Raw genomic sequence first — 17,758 nt, 5'->3', positions numbered from 1 at the left:
CTCCCTTCCGTGGGCGCCCTTCTCCTGTCCCCATCTCGGTTCTCCGGAGTCCCTTGGTGCCCCCTTTCTCTTCTCCTACCTCCCGGAGTTTCTCCCTCCCCAGCCCCTCCGCCCCCGCCCGATTCCGAGGGGCGGGAGCGCTTTGGGCTGCGCGCGGTTGGGGGCGCCGCGCCAGCTTCGCGTAGCTGCTCTGACGCCGCCGCCGCCGCCCTCCGCAGCCCAGCCCGCGCCCCGCGGCAGCTCCGCAGTGCACTCGCCACCGCCGCTCCGCCAGCCCCGCTGCCCGCCCGCCGGGTCGGCCTTGAGCGAGCCTCAGACGCCAGCCGAGGGGGTCATGAGACAGAGCGCCCCGGGGCACCGCGGGGAAAGTGAGCGAAGATAGCGGTCTCACGCCCCCGTGGCCCTCACCGCCTTGCCGTGCGTCCCCCGCGTCCCCAGCCCCTTCCGTCCTTTTCTCGGGCCCCGCTGCCGCCATGGCCACCCTGCTCCGCAGCAAGCTGTCCAACGTGGCCACGTCCGTGTCCAACAAGTCCCAGGCCAAGGTGAGCGGCATGTTCGCCAGGATGGGTTTTCAGGCGGCCACCGACGAGGAGGCGGTGGGCTTCGCGCACTGCGACGACCTCGACTTTGAGCACCGTCAGGGCCTGCAGATGGACATCCTGAAAACCGAGGGCGAGCCCTGCGGGGACGAGGGCGCTGAACCGCCCGTCGAGGGAGACATCCATTACCAGCGAGGCGGCGGCGCGCCCCTGCCGCCCTCGGGCTCCAAGGACCAGGCCCTGGGAGCTGGTGGCGAGTTCGGGGGCCACGACAAGCCCAAGATCACGGCGTGGGAGGCGGGCTGGAACGTGACCAACGCTATCCAGGTGAGCGCGGGATTCCCAGCTCTGCCTCCCCCCACCCCCACCACAGATCTGCGCACCAGGCTCTACTCGAAGTAGAGTCCCCTGGAGATCTCAGCCTCAAGACCCCTTCCTGTACCAGGAATCTCGCCTGCCCCCATCCCTTCCAGCCCTGCGCGGGGATCTACGGCCCCATGTGGTGTCTCCCCCCACCCCATCCGGCCCCCTCCCGTATCCCGGGCCGCCGGACAGCTAGGCTGAGGTTCGGTCAGAGAAGCTTTCCGGAGACCCTGCCGAAGCGAGGGAAACAGGAGGAGGGGGAGTGGGGAGGGGTGAGGGAGAAAGAAAATCAGGATTGGAGGGAACAGTATGGCCTGGGGCTCCGGAATGGATTCACAGCTGCATTTTCGGCAGAAAAGGAGAGGGGGAAAGAGCTGAGCTGGGAGTCTTCTCCCCCGACACACAAGACACACACGCATAGACAGCGCGCATGTACATAGGCAGGCACACATGCCCACAGCCCCCCTCCCCCGAAGAAACACCGGTCACAGGTGCACACGACATACATCTATATATAGACCACAGAATTATCCTCAAATGCACCTTCATACACCCCTACACCTCCCCCACACAGAAACACCTGTACATACCAAGGGCACACACATAAACCCGTCTGAACGTAACACACGCACACATGCACAGACTCATGCACACAGGATCCACCCGCTCTCTCAGGTGCAGCCCTGTCGGGGACAAACAGGTATACACAAACATGCACACACACAGACATACGTATGACCACACAAGCACAATATGGTCCCTGGTACCTCAGCGCTACCTGCGCACAGACACACCTCTCGCTCGAAATCCCAGCTACACCGCAAAAAGCTCCTCCGCGTGTGACCCTGGCAAAGCCGCCTCCAGATGCTCTGAACAGCCTCTGGTCTCCAGGCCCGCCACCCTGTCACCCCTACTCTCAACCCTCAGTCCCCACCAGGCGGCGCCGGACTCCGCCGGGAGCGGGTTTGGAACCTGCACAATGACCCCGGGAGCTGGAGAAGGCGAGCAGTCCGCAGCTCGAGGGGCAGAGAGGGCCTCCGCCCCACGAGTCCCCGGGCCCTGCGGCTTGCCTCCCATCTCCCACCCTCGGCGTCCCCGGAGCGCACAGGTCGTTGGGGCGCAGAACGTGGGTTTCCCGGGAGCTGGAGGCCGAGATGGGGTTGTCCCGGGACCCGGGCTCCGCAGGGCTCCTCGGGGCCCTGCTCAGTAAGTGACCCGACCCGAGGCGCCTTCCGCTCCAGGGCCGGGCCGGACGGCCATGCGCAACCAGGGACCGGGGAGAGAGCACCAGCTTCGGTTGCCGCCCCCACCTTCATCTGGGGCATCTTTAAAGGCCCCGTTCCGTAGGCCTTGATGGAGGCCAGTGTGCAAGGCTGGAGGCCTGCAAGCCTCGGGAACCCTGGATTTCGTTAGCTTTGCTTCCCTATGTGGATTCTAAACCCTTCTTCCACAGCTCTGCCCGCCCGATCCCGCAGGTTCTGGTTGTTGACTCCCGCTTGAGTTCGCCGTTCACAAAGCGCTTGCGCTTTCCCCGTAGGCCCCTAATCCTGCTCGCCTCTACCACTTATTCCCCTTCCTTAGGGATCGGTCTCTCCGCCCCAGTTTCGGCCTGGCCCTAAGACTGCCCAACCCTGTCTCCCCGTCCCCACGCCTCTGGCCTCACCCCACCCAAAGCACTTCGCCAGCAAACCCCACGTTCCCTCTGTTCTTGCCTCCCTGCCGCTTGCCCCACGCTCAGCCCCCCTTCCTCCCTACCCTGTCTCCTTTCTCTCGCGCTGCCGCTTACGACAGTTTCCTTCTCCAGTTCGGCCCTTAGGCACCTGCATTTCCCTCATTGGCTTCCTTGCACCCCATTCCAGCCCCATCTTAGATTCTGTGTCCCCTTTTCCTAGTGGCTCAGGCCCAGCTCTCTACCTTTCTCCTCGTCCTTTTCCGGTCAACCCCCTCCAGCCCCTTCTCATCTTTTTCCGAACCACCCCCAGGTATCTCCTCGTACCCCTTCCCTCTTTGCGGCCTGACCCCTTACTCAGCCCCCTCCCTACCTCCCAGCCATTAAGCACACCTCTCCCTCTCAGTTTTGTCCTTCAACACCCCCCTCTCCACCTCTGACTCAATACCCAGGCTCCCCATTAGACCGCTCTACACCTCCACTCCAGCCTATCCTTACCCTCTCCTCCCAGTGGCTTAGGCCCAGTTCGCACTTAGCGCCCCCTTCCGGCTACACCCTTAAGTCACTCTCCCAGACCCCGTATTCGGATACCGCATCCACTGAGCTCCCGGGTCTGGTTGCCTTTTCGTTCCGCAGGGCATGTTCGTGCTGGGCCTGCCCTACGCCATCCTGCACGGCGGCTACCTGGGATTGTTCCTCATCATCTTCGCCGCCGTGGTGTGCTGCTACACTGGCAAGATCCTCATCGCATGCCTGTACGAGGAGAACGAGGACGGCGAGGTGGTACGCGTGCGGGACTCGTATGTGGCCATCGCCAACGCTTGCTGCGCTCCGCGCTTCCCCACGCTGGGCGGCCGCGTAGTGAACGTGGCGCAGATCATCGAGCTGGTGATGACTTGCATACTGTATGTGGTGGTGAGCGGCAACCTCATGTACAACAGCTTCCCAGGGCTGCCCGTGTCGCAGAAGTCCTGGTCCATCATCGCCACGGCGGTGCTGCTGCCCTGCGCCTTCCTTAAGAACCTCAAGGCGGTGTCCAAGTTCAGCCTGCTGTGCACTTTGGCCCACTTCGTCATCAACATTCTGGTCATTGCCTACTGCTTATCGAGGGCGCGCGATTGGGCCTGGGAGAAGGTCAAGTTCTATATCGACGTCAAGAAGTTTCCCATCTCCATTGGCATCATCGTGTTCAGCTACACGTCGCAGATCTTCCTGCCTTCGCTGGAGGGCAATATGCAGCAGCCCAGCGAGTTCCACTGCATGATGAACTGGACGCACATCGCCGCCTGCGTGCTCAAAGGCCTCTTCGCGCTCGTCGCCTACCTCACCTGGGCCGATGAGACCAAGGAGGTCATCACGGATAACCTGCCCGGTTCCATCCGCGCCGTGGTCAACATCTTCCTGGTGGCCAAGGCACTGTTGTCCTACCCGTTGCCCTTCTTCGCTGCTGTCGAGGTGCTGGAGAAGTCGCTCTTCCAGGAAGGCAGCCGCGCCTTCTTTCCCGCCTGCTACGGCGGCGACGGGCGCCTCAAGTCGTGGGGCCTGACGCTGCGCTGCGCGCTGGTCGTCTTCACGCTGCTCATGGCCATCTACGTGCCGCACTTCGCGCTGCTTATGGGCCTCACCGGCAGCCTCACGGGCGCCGGCCTCTGCTTCCTGCTGCCCAGCCTCTTCCACCTGCGCCTGCTCTGGCGCAAGCTGCTGTGGCACCAGGTCTTCTTCGACGTCGCCATCTTCGTCATCGGCGGCATCTGCAGCGTGTCCGGCTTCGTGCACTCGCTGGAGGGCCTCATTGAGGCCTACCGAACCAACGCGGAGGACTAGGGCGCTAGGGCCAGCCCCGGCCGCCCTCCCGCGCTCTCCCCACTCCCCATTCACCCCTCCCCCAACAAACCCGTGCGCCCTGCCGCCGCGCTTGGGAAGCCAAGCTTTAAACACCTCTGGTTCCCCGTCTCTGATTTTGGGGGTTGGGGGCGGGAGGGGATAGGGATCCACAATTCATCGCGTCTGCGTTTCTGTTGTCCTTTCTTTTCCACAACACCCTGGTTTCGGGGGAGGCGGGGGCGCATCTGTGGGCAGGGTTTTCTGTCCTTTCAGGAGGGGCCCCGACACTTTGGTCCCTGTCACCGAGGGGGGGGTGGGAAGGGAGGGAGAGGGGGCGCAACTCGCAGGCGTAGAAACTTGACCTTGCGGGCACATTTCACAGCCATCAGTGCTTGGAATCTGCAGCGTCTAGCCATTTCCAGCAAGAACGATTCCCATTCCGGAGACATTTCAACCCTTCAGCGGGAAAGGCTGGCCGGGAAATCCGTTTCGGGTGGGCGATTTCCTTCGCCGAAGCGGGGAGGCGAGAAGCCCCGGCGGGGCCGGCTTGCCTTCCGGTTTTCAGGAATCCAAACTCATCTCGTGCAATTTATCAGGTTGTGGAACTGTTCTACTGTGCGTGTGGTGTGCTCGTGGTGAATAAGATGAAATGTATATCAGAAAAAAAAATCTATCTCTAATTTAGAGTGCGGTGCATAATTATATCCGCAAATAAAGAAGAAACAAAGGCGCTCGCGGCCCTGTCTCAGTTCTGCATTTTCGCACCCGCTGGAATGCTGGCGCTGGTTGGCGAGGGAACCGACTCTGGCCCGCCCCGTGAAGCAAGTGGGGATGGAGAAGCAGCTGTAGTTAAAGGGTCCCTGGAGAGCTCCGGGGAACGTGAGGGGTGGTCAGCACCAAGGGGAGGCTTTCTGAGTGCCTGGGGGACTCAGGCAAAGGAGCATGTGGTGCGCCCACGGTTTCAGTGTGGCCTTGGCTCCCCAGCCGCCAGGACTAGGCTTTTTTTTTTTTTTTCCCAAATCTTTCCCCAGGGGTTGGAGCCATCTGAGAATCTGGTGGACGCTCTCGAACTCCAATCCTAAAATAAAGAAGGAAAACAAAGTTTTGCTTATGTACAAAAGCCCTACAGAGTTGTTCAACAAATATTTATAGACAGCCCACCAGGGCTGGGACCGTGCTGGCTGCCAGGAGAAACAAACTCAGCCCTGCCCTCCTGGAGCTTACAGTCTAGTAGAGGAGAGACAGGCAATAGATCGGGACTCTGCAATCCACAGTATGACTGCCGGCTGTGAAGAGAGCTATAAAGGAAGTCAGCAGGGCCGTTGTGTATTTCCCAGGGTTTGCCAACCTAGCATCCCAGTCATCTCTCACCCTGGAGAACCCCCCTCAAGTCCAAGGTGGGGTTTACACAGCCACAGTGAAGAGATCTGGCTGTTTAGATTTATGCCCTATCCTCCCCTTTTCTTGAGCAGCCTGTTTGAGAATGTGTTTGCTTACATTACCCAGAGGACCCTGTCCTTTTTTATGCAGATCCTACTGCAAGGGCAGCCCTCGTGTTGCTTCCAGGGGCGCCAGTCCTGGGCCCAGTGGAATGGATCACGGTCAGACTCTCCAGATGGAATCTGGGAGCTCAGGAAGGCGAGGCCGTTCTCACTGGGAGAGAAGCCACGGTGGGAGGTTCTTGATCTCTCCCACCAAGGCAGAGGCCTCGTTTGGAACGATTTCTCCAGGCGCAATGGGCGCACAGGAAAGAACGGGGAGAATGCCTATGCACGGTGGCCATTTCTCCCTGCCCGCTGCCATGGCGTGGGTGAGTGTGTGCTTGTGTGAGAGAGCGCGCCTACACGAAGATGTGCGGGGCTGGGGGTGGGAGGCTGTATCTGTGTCTTGTGAGAGCTTTGATGAATGCGTGTGCTTGCTTTGATAATGCGTGTGTGCAGAGCATCCCTGAGCGCGTGCCTGCGACAGAGGTGACCTTGCACCGCTCTGCTTCTGCAGCCATCCAACAAGTGTGGAAGCTCAAGGGGGATAAAGTTCGGTCCCCTCGGCCGCCTGCGGCTCTGACGATTTGAATGGGCCATTTGAGATGTCCGCTGTCATCCACCTGATGCCCCTTTGTCACTATTGTCTCGAGTCAGGATCCAGAGCTGACCAGAGGATTCTCAGTTTCCCGCCCCTCTGCGCCCTCTGATGCCTCCCAGGCCGGGAGAACTGACCGTTCATCGCCCTTGCCCCGCCTGCGCTGCTCCTCGGCAGGTCCACCCAGCCTCGGGTACGATCTGAGTCGGAGCTCGGTCTGTAGCCTTCAGAAAAAGCCCTGACTTCTGCAGTGGAAGGGAAGGACGGAGCGCCACGCTGCACCAGCTCCGTCCTTCCCATCTTTAAAAGGACAAATGAGACACCAGGCAGGCCCCGGACAGCGGCTGCCATCTCCGCGGACTCGCCTGGAGCCGCTGCACTGCATCTTAGCTCCCGGCTTTGTGCTCAGCTCCCTGGAGCCCGGGTCCCCCACCCGTCACCCTGCGCGGGCCCAGAAAGGCAGAGGCGGGAGAGCCAAGCTCCTAGGCGCCCCAAGGGAAACCCTGCCCCCTCGTGGGCAATACACCCATCCCCAGACTCGCATTCAGGCCGACGGGAGAAATAGGCAGCAGGAGAAGATGCGACCCATCTCTGCATCTCCCACACCTACCCGCCAACACCAAAGTGCATGGCTAGAAGTTGAAAAGAACTCCTGAGCTCTCCTCGGGTCCGCTGTGAGTTCGCAATCCGAATTCGAGGGAGGCAGATAGGGCCGGCAAGGTTCATTCAGTGAAGGAATTGAGGAGGGAGGGAATCCACCTCAGGACCCCACCCTTCCCCTCCCCCCGCCCACCAGGGTTCCCTCAGTTCCTATCGGTTCTTATGACGAATCCTGGCTCCACGCCCTTCGGACCCTGACCCAGTTCTGTGCTTTGGGAACCACCAAGATCCCGGAGGAAGCCGCCACCCTGTCCCGAGCCAGCCCTGCCTCGCTCCCCAGCGGTGAGAGAAGGTTCTCCACTTTTAGATTTCTAAATGCTTCTTCCCTCCCTGCCACCCTGCACTCTCACCTCCCCGCCCAGTTGATAATGATTGCTTATTTCTAGTGCTTTACTTTCAGGTCCTCCATATTTCATGGACATTTCGATGGGGTTTTCTTCCCCCCAAACATAGAAGGATGCTATATCATAGGACATGTTTTGTTAAGTGACAAACCCTACCCCAGGGACTAATATGTTCCCCACTTAAGGACCTTGGAGGGAAGGAGGGAGTCAACCGGACTCCAGGGGCACCAGTCAGGAAGTGGAGAGGATCCAGGCCTTTCTATTGGTGGGGAGCAGGGATCTCAAACGCAGAGCCAGAGACAGGCTTAGGTCAAGGAGGGGCAGGCTGGCTGGACCGCTATGTCCTCACTGCAAGCTAAGGTGTGGTGGGGAAGCCAGGCCTGGACATCCAGGGGTTAAGGGGGTGGAGCTGGTTTGACCCCAGGGAGCCAGCCTCGGGGGTCCTTCCCACTGCTCTTTATTTTTTCTTCTCCAAAATTACAAAAAAAAAAAAAAAATAGTTCAAACATACAGAAAAGGTGAAAGAATTCCACAGCTTAACTTGAACAATTAACATTTTATGGTGCTGGATTATCTATCCTATATCTATCCATCGATCCATTCAATAATCCATTTTTTAATGTAACTTTGAAGAATTGAAGACCTCAGTATATTTCCCTCCCAAATACTTAGGCAGGCAAGGTCAGTAAGCGTGACATTGAGATAAGCACAGGACCAGTAGTGGCACAAAGCTCGGCCATATGGAGTCTGAGGCAAAAGGAAATATCAGCAATACAATCCTGTCTTTAAATTTTATTATCCGTTCATCGTGTTATTTTGAACACATGGTTCACTTTTGAATTTTGATTTTTAAAAAGATTGTATAAAATTTGATCTTGATTATTGAATTTTTTGGCATCCTTTTATATTTTGCTCTCTAAACAAATGCTTCACTTTCTCACACTAGTGCCAGCACTGGGTGTGAGGTAGGGCTTGGGAAATGAGTTCTACTCCCTGGAAGTTTGGACTGAGACTTTTCAAGAGTCTGGCTACAGTTGATGCTACAGTGATGCTGTGGGTACCACCTCTGCCAGTTATGGGGTCCAGGAGGGACCAGGTGAGGAGGGTCCTCTGGCCAGGGACACCCAGCAGGATGATCCAGCAGTGCTGAGGGCCCAACCATATGAGCTTCCAGCAGCTCCCAGCAACCTTCTGTGGATGGGGTGAAAACAGGGTAGAGAGATTGAGGATGCAGAGGGGATGGTACAGACTCTAGATTGGAGAAGGAAGTACAGTCCAAAGGGAGAGCACAATTAAAGGAATTGTTTCCAAGTACCTGGCACAAATTCTGGTAGGTGCACAGGATTTATTTATCAAATACTTGTTGAGCACCTACTATAGGCCACTGGACTAAGGACTGTTCTAGTCCCTAGGGATGCAGCAATAAACAAGATAGACATGGCCTCTGTGGTAGGGGTCAATGCCCTATCCTATGTCCTTAGATGCATCTGAGTTCACCAGAAGTTGTGGACACTTCTCCGGAACCTGACAGCGAACCATGACAAAGTGCCTCTCTCCATCTGTCTCTCTCTCCTCTGCCCGAGGGCTTTCTAGAATACCTTGGAAGAACAACTTGGAATTGCTGGGGAGTTAAAAGCTCCCAAACACCCAGTCAATTGGCAATAAATGAATGGCTCCTGTCCTATATTGGGATTATTTGTGGTCTATTCCTCAAGGTATCTCAGATGGTTCCCAGCAGGATTGAACCTCTTGTGTCCACAAGCTCATCAAAGCGCCTTTTATTTGGCTTCCCCTCCCCTTCCCTGTCTCCCTTTCCCTACTACCTCACTTGTCCTTTCTGGGATCGCCTTGCAAATGATTAACTGCAACTGAGTCCTTGTCTCAGTGTCTGCTTTCCAAGAAAGCTAAACTAAGACAGCTCCTGTATTCACAGTGCTTTTAATCTCGGACAGTGATTCCCAAATATACATCCTTAGACAGGTGCCAGGCAAGGTGAATAGAATCAAATAGGGAGGTTTTCAGAGATTCCTGTTCCCTGCCTTCACCCCTAGATTCAGATTTTTAAGTTCCTGATGTGCCACTGGTTTGGGATCACTAATATAGAGAAAGTTAGGTCAATGGATTGACGGATGAACAAGTAGATGGATGGGTCAGTGGGTATGTGCTTTGAAGGTCAATGGTTGGGTAGATGAGCCATTGACTAATAGATGGATCAGTGGATGAAGGAAAAGATGGATAGACAGAAGAATGGGTCAGGGGATGAACAGATGAAAAGGTGGATCAGTGGATGGATCAATAGGTGAAAGGAAGAAAAGAGGGAAGGATAAATGGGTCTATGGCAACAAACTTTAAGCACAGTAAGCGCCACAAGAGTGGGCATAGTCTTTGCTGGGCTCCCTACTGTATCTCCACTATCTAACACAGGATCTGATATGCAGAATGTACTTAATACATTTTGTTCAACAAACAAATAAATGAATAAGTAATTTCTTTTCAAAAAGATCATCAACACATAAATAGTTTTGGAGTCACAGGAAAGTATGAGGTTGTATGGTCATGCCATTCAAGATGGCTGTTCTTTTGCTCTCTGTACATCCCCTGCTTGACCAGTCCTTGCTTCACCTGTACCCTAATCATAGGGCTTAATCAGTAACTACCTATGTGCTTGCTCCCTGCCCCAGCCACTGGTTTCCCTGGTAACTGATGAGCCAACCTGATGTTAATTCCCCCTATAAATGGTAGCCTCCTTAAGGAAACAATTCCATTTACAATTGCATCCAAAATAATAAAATACCTAGGAATAAACCTACCTAAGGAGGCAAAAGACCTGTGCTCTGAAAACTATAAGATGCTGATGAAAGAAATCAAAGACGACACAAACAGATGGAAAGATATACCATGTCCTTGGATTGGGAGAACCAATGTTGTCAAAATGACTATACTACCCAAGGCAATGTACAGATTCAGTGCAATTCCTATCAAATTACCAGTGACATTTTTCACAGAACTAGAACAAAAAATTTTTAATTTGTATGGAAACACAAAAGACCCCAAATAGCTAAAGCAATCAGAGAAAGAAAAACGGAGCTGGAGGAATCAGGCTCCCTGACTTCAAACTATACTACAAAGCTACAGTAATCAAAACAGTGTGGTACTGGCACAAAAACAGAAGTATAGATCAAGGGAAAGCTCAGAAATAAACTCTTGCATCTGTGGTCAATTAATCTACACCAATGGAGGCAAGAATATACAATGGAGAATAGACAGTCTCTTCAATACGTGGTGCTGGGAAAACTGAACAGCTACGTGTACAAGAATGAAATTAGAACATTCTCTAACACCATACACAAAAGTAAACTCAAAATGGATTAAAGACCTAAATGTAAGACCAGATTCTATAAAACTCTTAAAGGAAAACATAGGCAGAAAACTCTTCGAGATAAATTGCAGCAATATTTTTTTAATCCACTTCCTAGAGTAATGAAAATAAAAGCAAAAATACACAAATGGGACCTAATTAAACTTAAAAGCTTTTGCATAGCAAAGGAAACCATAAACAAACAAAAAGACAACCCACAGAATGGGAGAAAATATCTGCAAATGAAGCGATCAACAAGGGATTAATCTCCAAAATATACAAACAACTCATGCAGCTCAATATAAAAAAAAATGAACAATCCCATCAAAAAACGGGCAGAAGAGCTAAAAGGACATTTCTCTAAAGAAGACATATGGATGGGCAAAACATGCATGAAAAAATGCTCAACATCACTAATTATTAGAGAAATGCAAATCAAAAGTACAATGAGGTATCACCTCACACCAGTCAGAATGACCATCATCAAAAAATCTACAAACAATAAATGCTGGAGAGGGTGTGGAGAAAAAAGAACCCTCCTACAGTGTTGGTGGGAATGTAAACTGATACAGTCACTATGGAGAACAGTATGGAGATTCCTTAAAAAAACTAAAAATAGAGCTGCCATATGATTCTGCAATCCCTCTTCTGGGCATATATCCAGAGAAAAACATAATTTGAAAAGATACATGCACCCAAATGTTCACAGCAGCACTATTTACAACAGCCAAGACATGGAAGCAACATAAGTGTCCATCAACAGAGGAATGGATAAAGAAGAAGTGGTACATATATACAATGGAATATTACTCAGCCATAAAAAAGAAATGAAATAATGCCCTTTGCAGCAACATGGACCTAGAGATGATCATACTAAGTGAAGTAAGTCAGACAAAGACAAATATCATATGATATCACTTATATGTGGAATCTAAAAAGATGATACAAATGAACTTATTTACAAAACAGAAACAGACTCACAGACTTCAAAAACAAACTTATGGTTACCAAAGAGGAAAGGTAGCAGGGAGGGATAAATTATGAGTTTGGGATTAAAATATACACCCTACTAATATATACTAATATATATAAAATAGACAGTCAACAAAGACCTACTGTATAGCACAGGGAACTCTACTCAATATTCTAACAACCTATATGGGAAAAGAATCTGAAAAAGAATGGATATATGTATATGTCTAACTGAACAACTTTGCTGTACACCCGAAACTAACACAACAATGTAAATCAACTATACCCCAATATAAAATAAAAATTAAATTAAAAAAAATGATAGCCTCCTTCTCTCTGCCCTCACCCCCCGCCCCCGAGTAGTGAAGATTGCCACCATGTCCTACCTGCTGTCTGTCATACAAGGGGTGGGGTATCACTCCAGGACCTTTTGCTTCAGATGTGTAAGATCCCCTATCCAATAAAACACTGTTGTCTCTGTTGCTGTCTCTGCGCTCTTTCTTTAGTCTCAAGGCTGGGGCATTTACAAGGCTTGCAGGCCTGCGGAATACAGCCCAACTGAGGTCAACCAGGAGGATGGATGAAAATAAGAAAAGCACTGGGTCAAGGACCTTGGGGAACAGCAATATTTCAAGTTCAGGCAAAGGAGGGTAAGGAAGAGGAGAATTCAAGTCTGATAAAGAATAGTCAGAGAGGTAGGGGAAGAATAAAGACAATGACGTTCTGGGGTTGAAGAAGGACAGGTTGTAAGAAGCAGGAAAGGCAAAAATTTGTTTCCTTTCTCTGGACAAATAGCATCTGATTTGGACCAGGAATGGGGATGTGGGTATCTTTTGTCTCTAAATCTCAGAGCTTGGAGTAGAAGAAACATACCTAGAAGCTTTTCAAAGAAGAGTGAGACCAGGACTGAGAAACAGTTCTAATGAAGGATCCACTCTAAAGGGGGATGTATAAAGAGGGATGTCTAAGAACACCAGTAAGTAAGGCAGACCAAGGGAAGCTGAAGAAAGAGGAAGCTCAACAACAGGTCAATGAAGATGAGGACTGAAAGAGGGTGGCCTTGGGTTGAGTCTCCCCAGCAACAGACCCTGACACAAGAATTTGAATGCAAGTAGTTCACGTGGGAACTGATACCAGGAAGTACTGAAGCACAGTGGAGAAGTGGGGGAAGAGAAGGAAAGGAAGAAAGCAAATTAAGGGAACTTTATGGGCAAGTAAGCCCCTGTGCACAATTGGATAATAAATTCAATTCAATTCAATTAATTGGTATTTTTTCCCCAATTTCCATCAGTTACTGGTGGAGGGCGGCTCATGGGGGCAACTCGCAAGCATTTCTAGGCTGCTCTGTGCCAACCCCAGCATGTTCCTACAGTCATAGAAAGCCCTCATACAGCAAGGCACAGAGCTTACATAAAAGCCAGTGGGCTGGTGTGCATGGGCGCTGGGAGTGCCCAGGGCTCCAACAGTATCTTTTGCAGGGCCCTTGTCTTAAGTCTTGGAGACTTAAATGAGAATAATGTTATTTGGCCCAAGCCTCAAGTTCAAGAGACTTCCAATGTTAGCTGAGGGTCAAGGGCACCCTCAACAAAAATGTTGATCTTGATTAAACTCTGTTTTCCCAAGACCAGATAAATCTAAGTGTGAGAGGACCTATGTAATGGAAAGGAGCCTCAAAATCTCAAAGCTGCCTGAGCCCTTGTGAAACTCTTGAAGGGGCTGCTGATCTCCCAGACCCTATTATCTATTTCTCTCTTCTGGGCTTTGTCATTTTACCAGGGATTTCAGCTGGAGCAAATGCCTTGTTCTGAGGGCTGAGTGGAAGACAGAGCACTGACTTACCTATCACATTTCCACCAATCAGGGCTCTCACTCATCTGTGGTGAAGGGAACCTGCCCATGGCAAGCATCTTATGGGACGCTCTGCTCAGTCCCCTAGCAAAGAAAGACCAAGGTAACATTTGAACTGGGCCTTGAAGAATGAGTGGGATTCTAGGGGCAGGTGATACAGGGTAGAGCATCTCAGGCTGTGTCAACAGTATGTGCAAAGGGACAGGCTACTAAAAGCCCACAGCAGGGAATTCCCCCGCAGCCCAGTGGTTGGTAGGCCATGCTTTCACTGCCGAGGGCCTGGGTTCCATCCCTGGTCAGGGAGCTAGGATCCCGCAAGCTGTGCAGCGGCCAAAAAAACAAAACAAAAAAAGCCACAGCATCTCCTCTATCCAATGAGCCTATTGGTGCGTTGGCAGAATCTGGGGAGAAGCTGGAAACCCTGTGCTAAGTTCCTTGTCTCTAGCCCAAGTCTGCTGCTTGCCTCCTTAGCTACATAATATCTCTTCCTTTTCCCAGGCAGTGGGCTCAAGGAGCCCTGAGCCAGGCTGAGCACAAGGTCTTAGTCCACCATGATGAATCACAGCTCAACAGCCAAATTTTTTTCCTTTTTTAAAAAAAATTTTATTGAAATATAGTTGATATATAATGTTGTGTTAGTTACAGGTGTACAGTAAAGTGATTCAGGTATACATATATATAAATATATGTATTTTTTTACATTCTATTCCATTATAGGTTAATACAAGATATTGAGTATAATTCCCTGTGCTATACAGTAGGCCCTTGTTGGTTATCTATTTTATATATAGTAGTGTGTATATTTTAATCCCAAACTCCTAACTTATCCCTCTCCCCACCTTTCCTTTGGTAACCATAAGGTTGTGTTCTATGTCTGTGAGTCTATTTCTGTTTTGTAAATAAGTTCATTTGTATCCTTTTTTTAGATTCCAGATATAGGCGATATCATATGATATGTGTCTTCCTCTGTCTGGCTTACTTCACGTAGCATGATAATCTCTAGGTCCATCCATGTTGATGCAAATGGCATCATTTCATTCTTTTTTAATGGCTGAGTAATATATATATATATATATATATATATATATATATATATATATACACAAAACACATCTTTATCTATTCATCTGTCGATGGACCCTTAGGTAGCTTCCATGTCTTGACTATTCTAAATAGTGCTTCAATGAACATTGGGGTGCGTGTATCTTTTCAAATTGTGTTTTTCTCCAGAAATATGCCCAAGAGTGGGATGGCAGGATCATATGGTAGCTTTATTTTTAAGGAACCTCCATACCGTTCTCCATCGTGGCTGCACCAATTTACATTCCCACCAACACTGTAGGAAGATTCCTTTTTCTCCACACACTCTCCAGCATTTACTGTTTGTAGACTTTTCGATGATGGTCATTCTGACTGGTGTGAGGTGACACCTCATTGTAATTTTGATTTGCATTTCTCTAATAATTAGCGGTGTTGAGCATCTTTTCATGTGCCTCTTGGCCATCTGTCTTCTTTGGAGAAATGTCTTTTTAGACCTTCTGCCCATTTTTTGATTGGGTTGTTTGTTTTTTTGATATTGAGCTTCAACAGCCAAATTTGATGCCCGTTCCCATCACACCCTCCTGGCCAAGCATCAGGCAGACTGGGAGGCACATATCTCCTTGGAACAGTTTTCTAATGGCTCTGTCATCTGAGTCTTGCTGTGCAGACTCCCTCAGGAATAAGAGCATATGCATTGTCTGATCACCTAAATGTGCAGTGTGTATATGTAGTGGTGTGTGTGTGTGTGTGTGTGTGTGTGTTTGTGTGTGTGTGAGTTCAGAGACCAACATGAGAGTGCCTTAAGCAAAACAGAAGTTGTATTTCCTTCTCACATAAAAATCAGAGCTGGTAAGAGGTCCAGACCCATGCTTCTCAAATTTTAATATGCATGTGAATCATTTGGGGATCTTCTTAAAATTCAGGTTCCTGATTCACTGGATCTCTGGTGGAGCTGGAGGTTTTGCGTTTCTAACAAGCTCCCAGGTGATGGTGAGGCTGCTGGGCTGCAATCCACACTTGGAGGTGCAAGGCCCTGGAGCACTGATTCTCAAATGTTGCTTCCTTCTACCATCATCTGAGGAGATTAGAAAGCTCCCCATGCCCAGGTCTCACCACATAGGATGAAAGCAGAATCTCTAGGGGTGGGACCCAGGCATTAGCACTTTTGCAAGCTCCCCACACAGCAGTCATAGGTTGATAGCAATGATCAAAATGTGCTGGTCAGGAATTTATGGATTTCCTTCCCTGGCAGTGGAGTAACTTCTGGGTTAGAGCTCTCTCTGCCTCTCCTTTCCTGGGGGAACTCCATTGTCCACTGTTCTCAGTGCTCTTGGCTTTGCCCTCTGAGAAGTTCTTTCATATCCATGAACCTCCTGGGGATCTCAGAGAGTGTCCCCTCCTTGGGGTGGCACAGCTTTGACACTCGGCTTCCTCCTGGTGCAGGTTTGGGATCCTAGGGTTACCTTACAAGTCAAATATATATAGAATTTTGGAGTCCAGGCTTGTGGTTTCTTGACAATACAATTCCCTCAAAACTTAGTGTTGACCTTGTAGGTTCAATTGTGCCCCTCAAAAAGATATGTTGAAGTCCTAATGTCTTGTACCTGTGAATGTGATCTTATCTGGAAATAAGATTGTTGCAGAGGTACAGATGTAATTAGTTAGGATGAGGTCATACTGAAGTAGGGTGGGTCCTTAATGCAATATGACTGGTATCTTTATCAGAAGAGGAAAAGAGATACACAGAGAGAGAGACACAGGGAGAACACCACATGACAATGCAGGCAGAGAGTGCAGGGTTGGGTCTACAAGCCAAAGACTGCCAGCAATACCAGAAGCTGAGAGCAAGGCAAGGAACAGATTCTCCCCTGGAGCTTTCAGAAAGAGCATGGGTTTGCTGATACCTTGATTTTGGACTTCTAGCATCCAGGACCGTGAGAGAATAAATTTCTGTTGTTTTCAGCCACTTCACTTTGTGGTACTCTGTTATGGCAGCCCTAGGAAACTAACACAGTAGGCTTCTGATCTATCTTCTAGCCATTTCCATGGGCAAATAAATACAACCATGGATTTCGTCTGGTGCTACATTGTGCAACGGAGTAGCCACTAGCCATATATGGCTATTTAAGCTTAAACGTAAATTAAAATTAAATAAAAATTCCATTCCTCAGTCGCACTGCTCACATTTCAAGTGCTCTGTGGTCACATGTGGTTAGTGGCTACTGCATTAGACATTGCAGATCATAGAACATTCCCATCAAAACAGAAAGAACTACTGAACACCATTGGTCTAGTGTATCAGTCAGTTTTTTCCTGCAATAATGTTGCATAGCAACCCCAGAATTTCAGTGGATTATAAAAACAAACATTTCTGGTATCCATGGAACAGCCCAGCTTTAGGTGGCAGGTTGGCAGGACTTGGCTCCAGGCTACAGTTTGTGTTGGGTTTTCTCCATGTGTCTCTCATCCTCTTTAGACTCAGGGGATGTTCTTCTCATGACTAACAGCAGGAGAGTAAGAGGGCAGTCTAAGCCACACAAGCACATTTGAAGCCTCTGCTCAGATCACATCTGGCTAACAGTCCACTGGCTAAAAGTGAGGCCCATGGCCAAGCCCAATATCAATGTCTACGGTGAGAGAGGTCCAACAAAGTTACATGGCAGATGGTACGGATGTTCACTCCTCTATAATCCTATTATAGAGGAGTGAAGAACTGGGAACAATAATCCGATCTACATCGCCTATACATAGTGCTTTTTCCCCCCCTTAAAAGGTAATACTTTCACACGGTTAAAAAATAAAAAGTATATGAAAAAGCATGCAGTGAAAAAGTCTCCCACACCTGACACAGTCACCTTGTCCCTTTCCTTTACAGGCGAACTCTTTTCTTAGTTTCTTGTCCATCTGCATGAAAATACAAGCAAAAACATATATATTTTCTCCCCACCCCCTTTCTTAAAGGGAGTTTCCTATAAACTGTACTGCCTTATTTCTTTTAAATATTTATCTTGGAGATTCTTCCGTATTAGTATACTTAGGTGTAGTTCTTAAACTTACATTC

General features: G+C 50.1%; 1 protein-coding gene across 1 annotated transcript; it reads left to right on the top strand.

Moving 5' to 3' along the window:
- Nucleotides 1-473: 473 nt before the first annotated feature.
- Nucleotides 474-4,395, top strand: SLC32A1 (solute carrier family 32 member 1). The gene is made up of 2 exons (XM_068524878.1): nt 474-866; nt 3,208-4,395. The coding sequence occupies exons 1-2, from the start codon at nt 474-476 to the stop codon at nt 4,393-4,395; spliced, it is 1,581 nt and encodes a 526-aa protein (XP_068380979.1).
- The last annotated feature ends 13,363 nt before the right edge of the window (nt 4,396-17,758 follow it).

This window comes from Eschrichtius robustus, chromosome 16, assembly GCF_028021215.1.
Source record: "Eschrichtius robustus isolate mEscRob2 chromosome 16, mEscRob2.pri, whole genome shotgun sequence".
Taxonomy (NCBI): Eukaryota; Metazoa; Chordata; class Mammalia; order Artiodactyla; family Eschrichtiidae; genus Eschrichtius; species Eschrichtius robustus.
This window is presented reverse-complemented; position numbering and strand designations above follow the sequence as displayed.

Bases quoted from the DNA above. Each gene is read 5' to 3' on its own strand.
- SLC32A1 (XM_068524878.1), top strand. From the start codon at position 474: ATGGCCACCCTGCTCCGCAGCAAGCTGTCCAACGTGGCCACGTCCGTG. The intron at 867-3,207 runs GTGAGCGCGGGA...TTCGTTCCGCAG, and splicing joins ACGTGACCAACGCTATCCAG to GGCATGTTCGTGCTGGGCCT.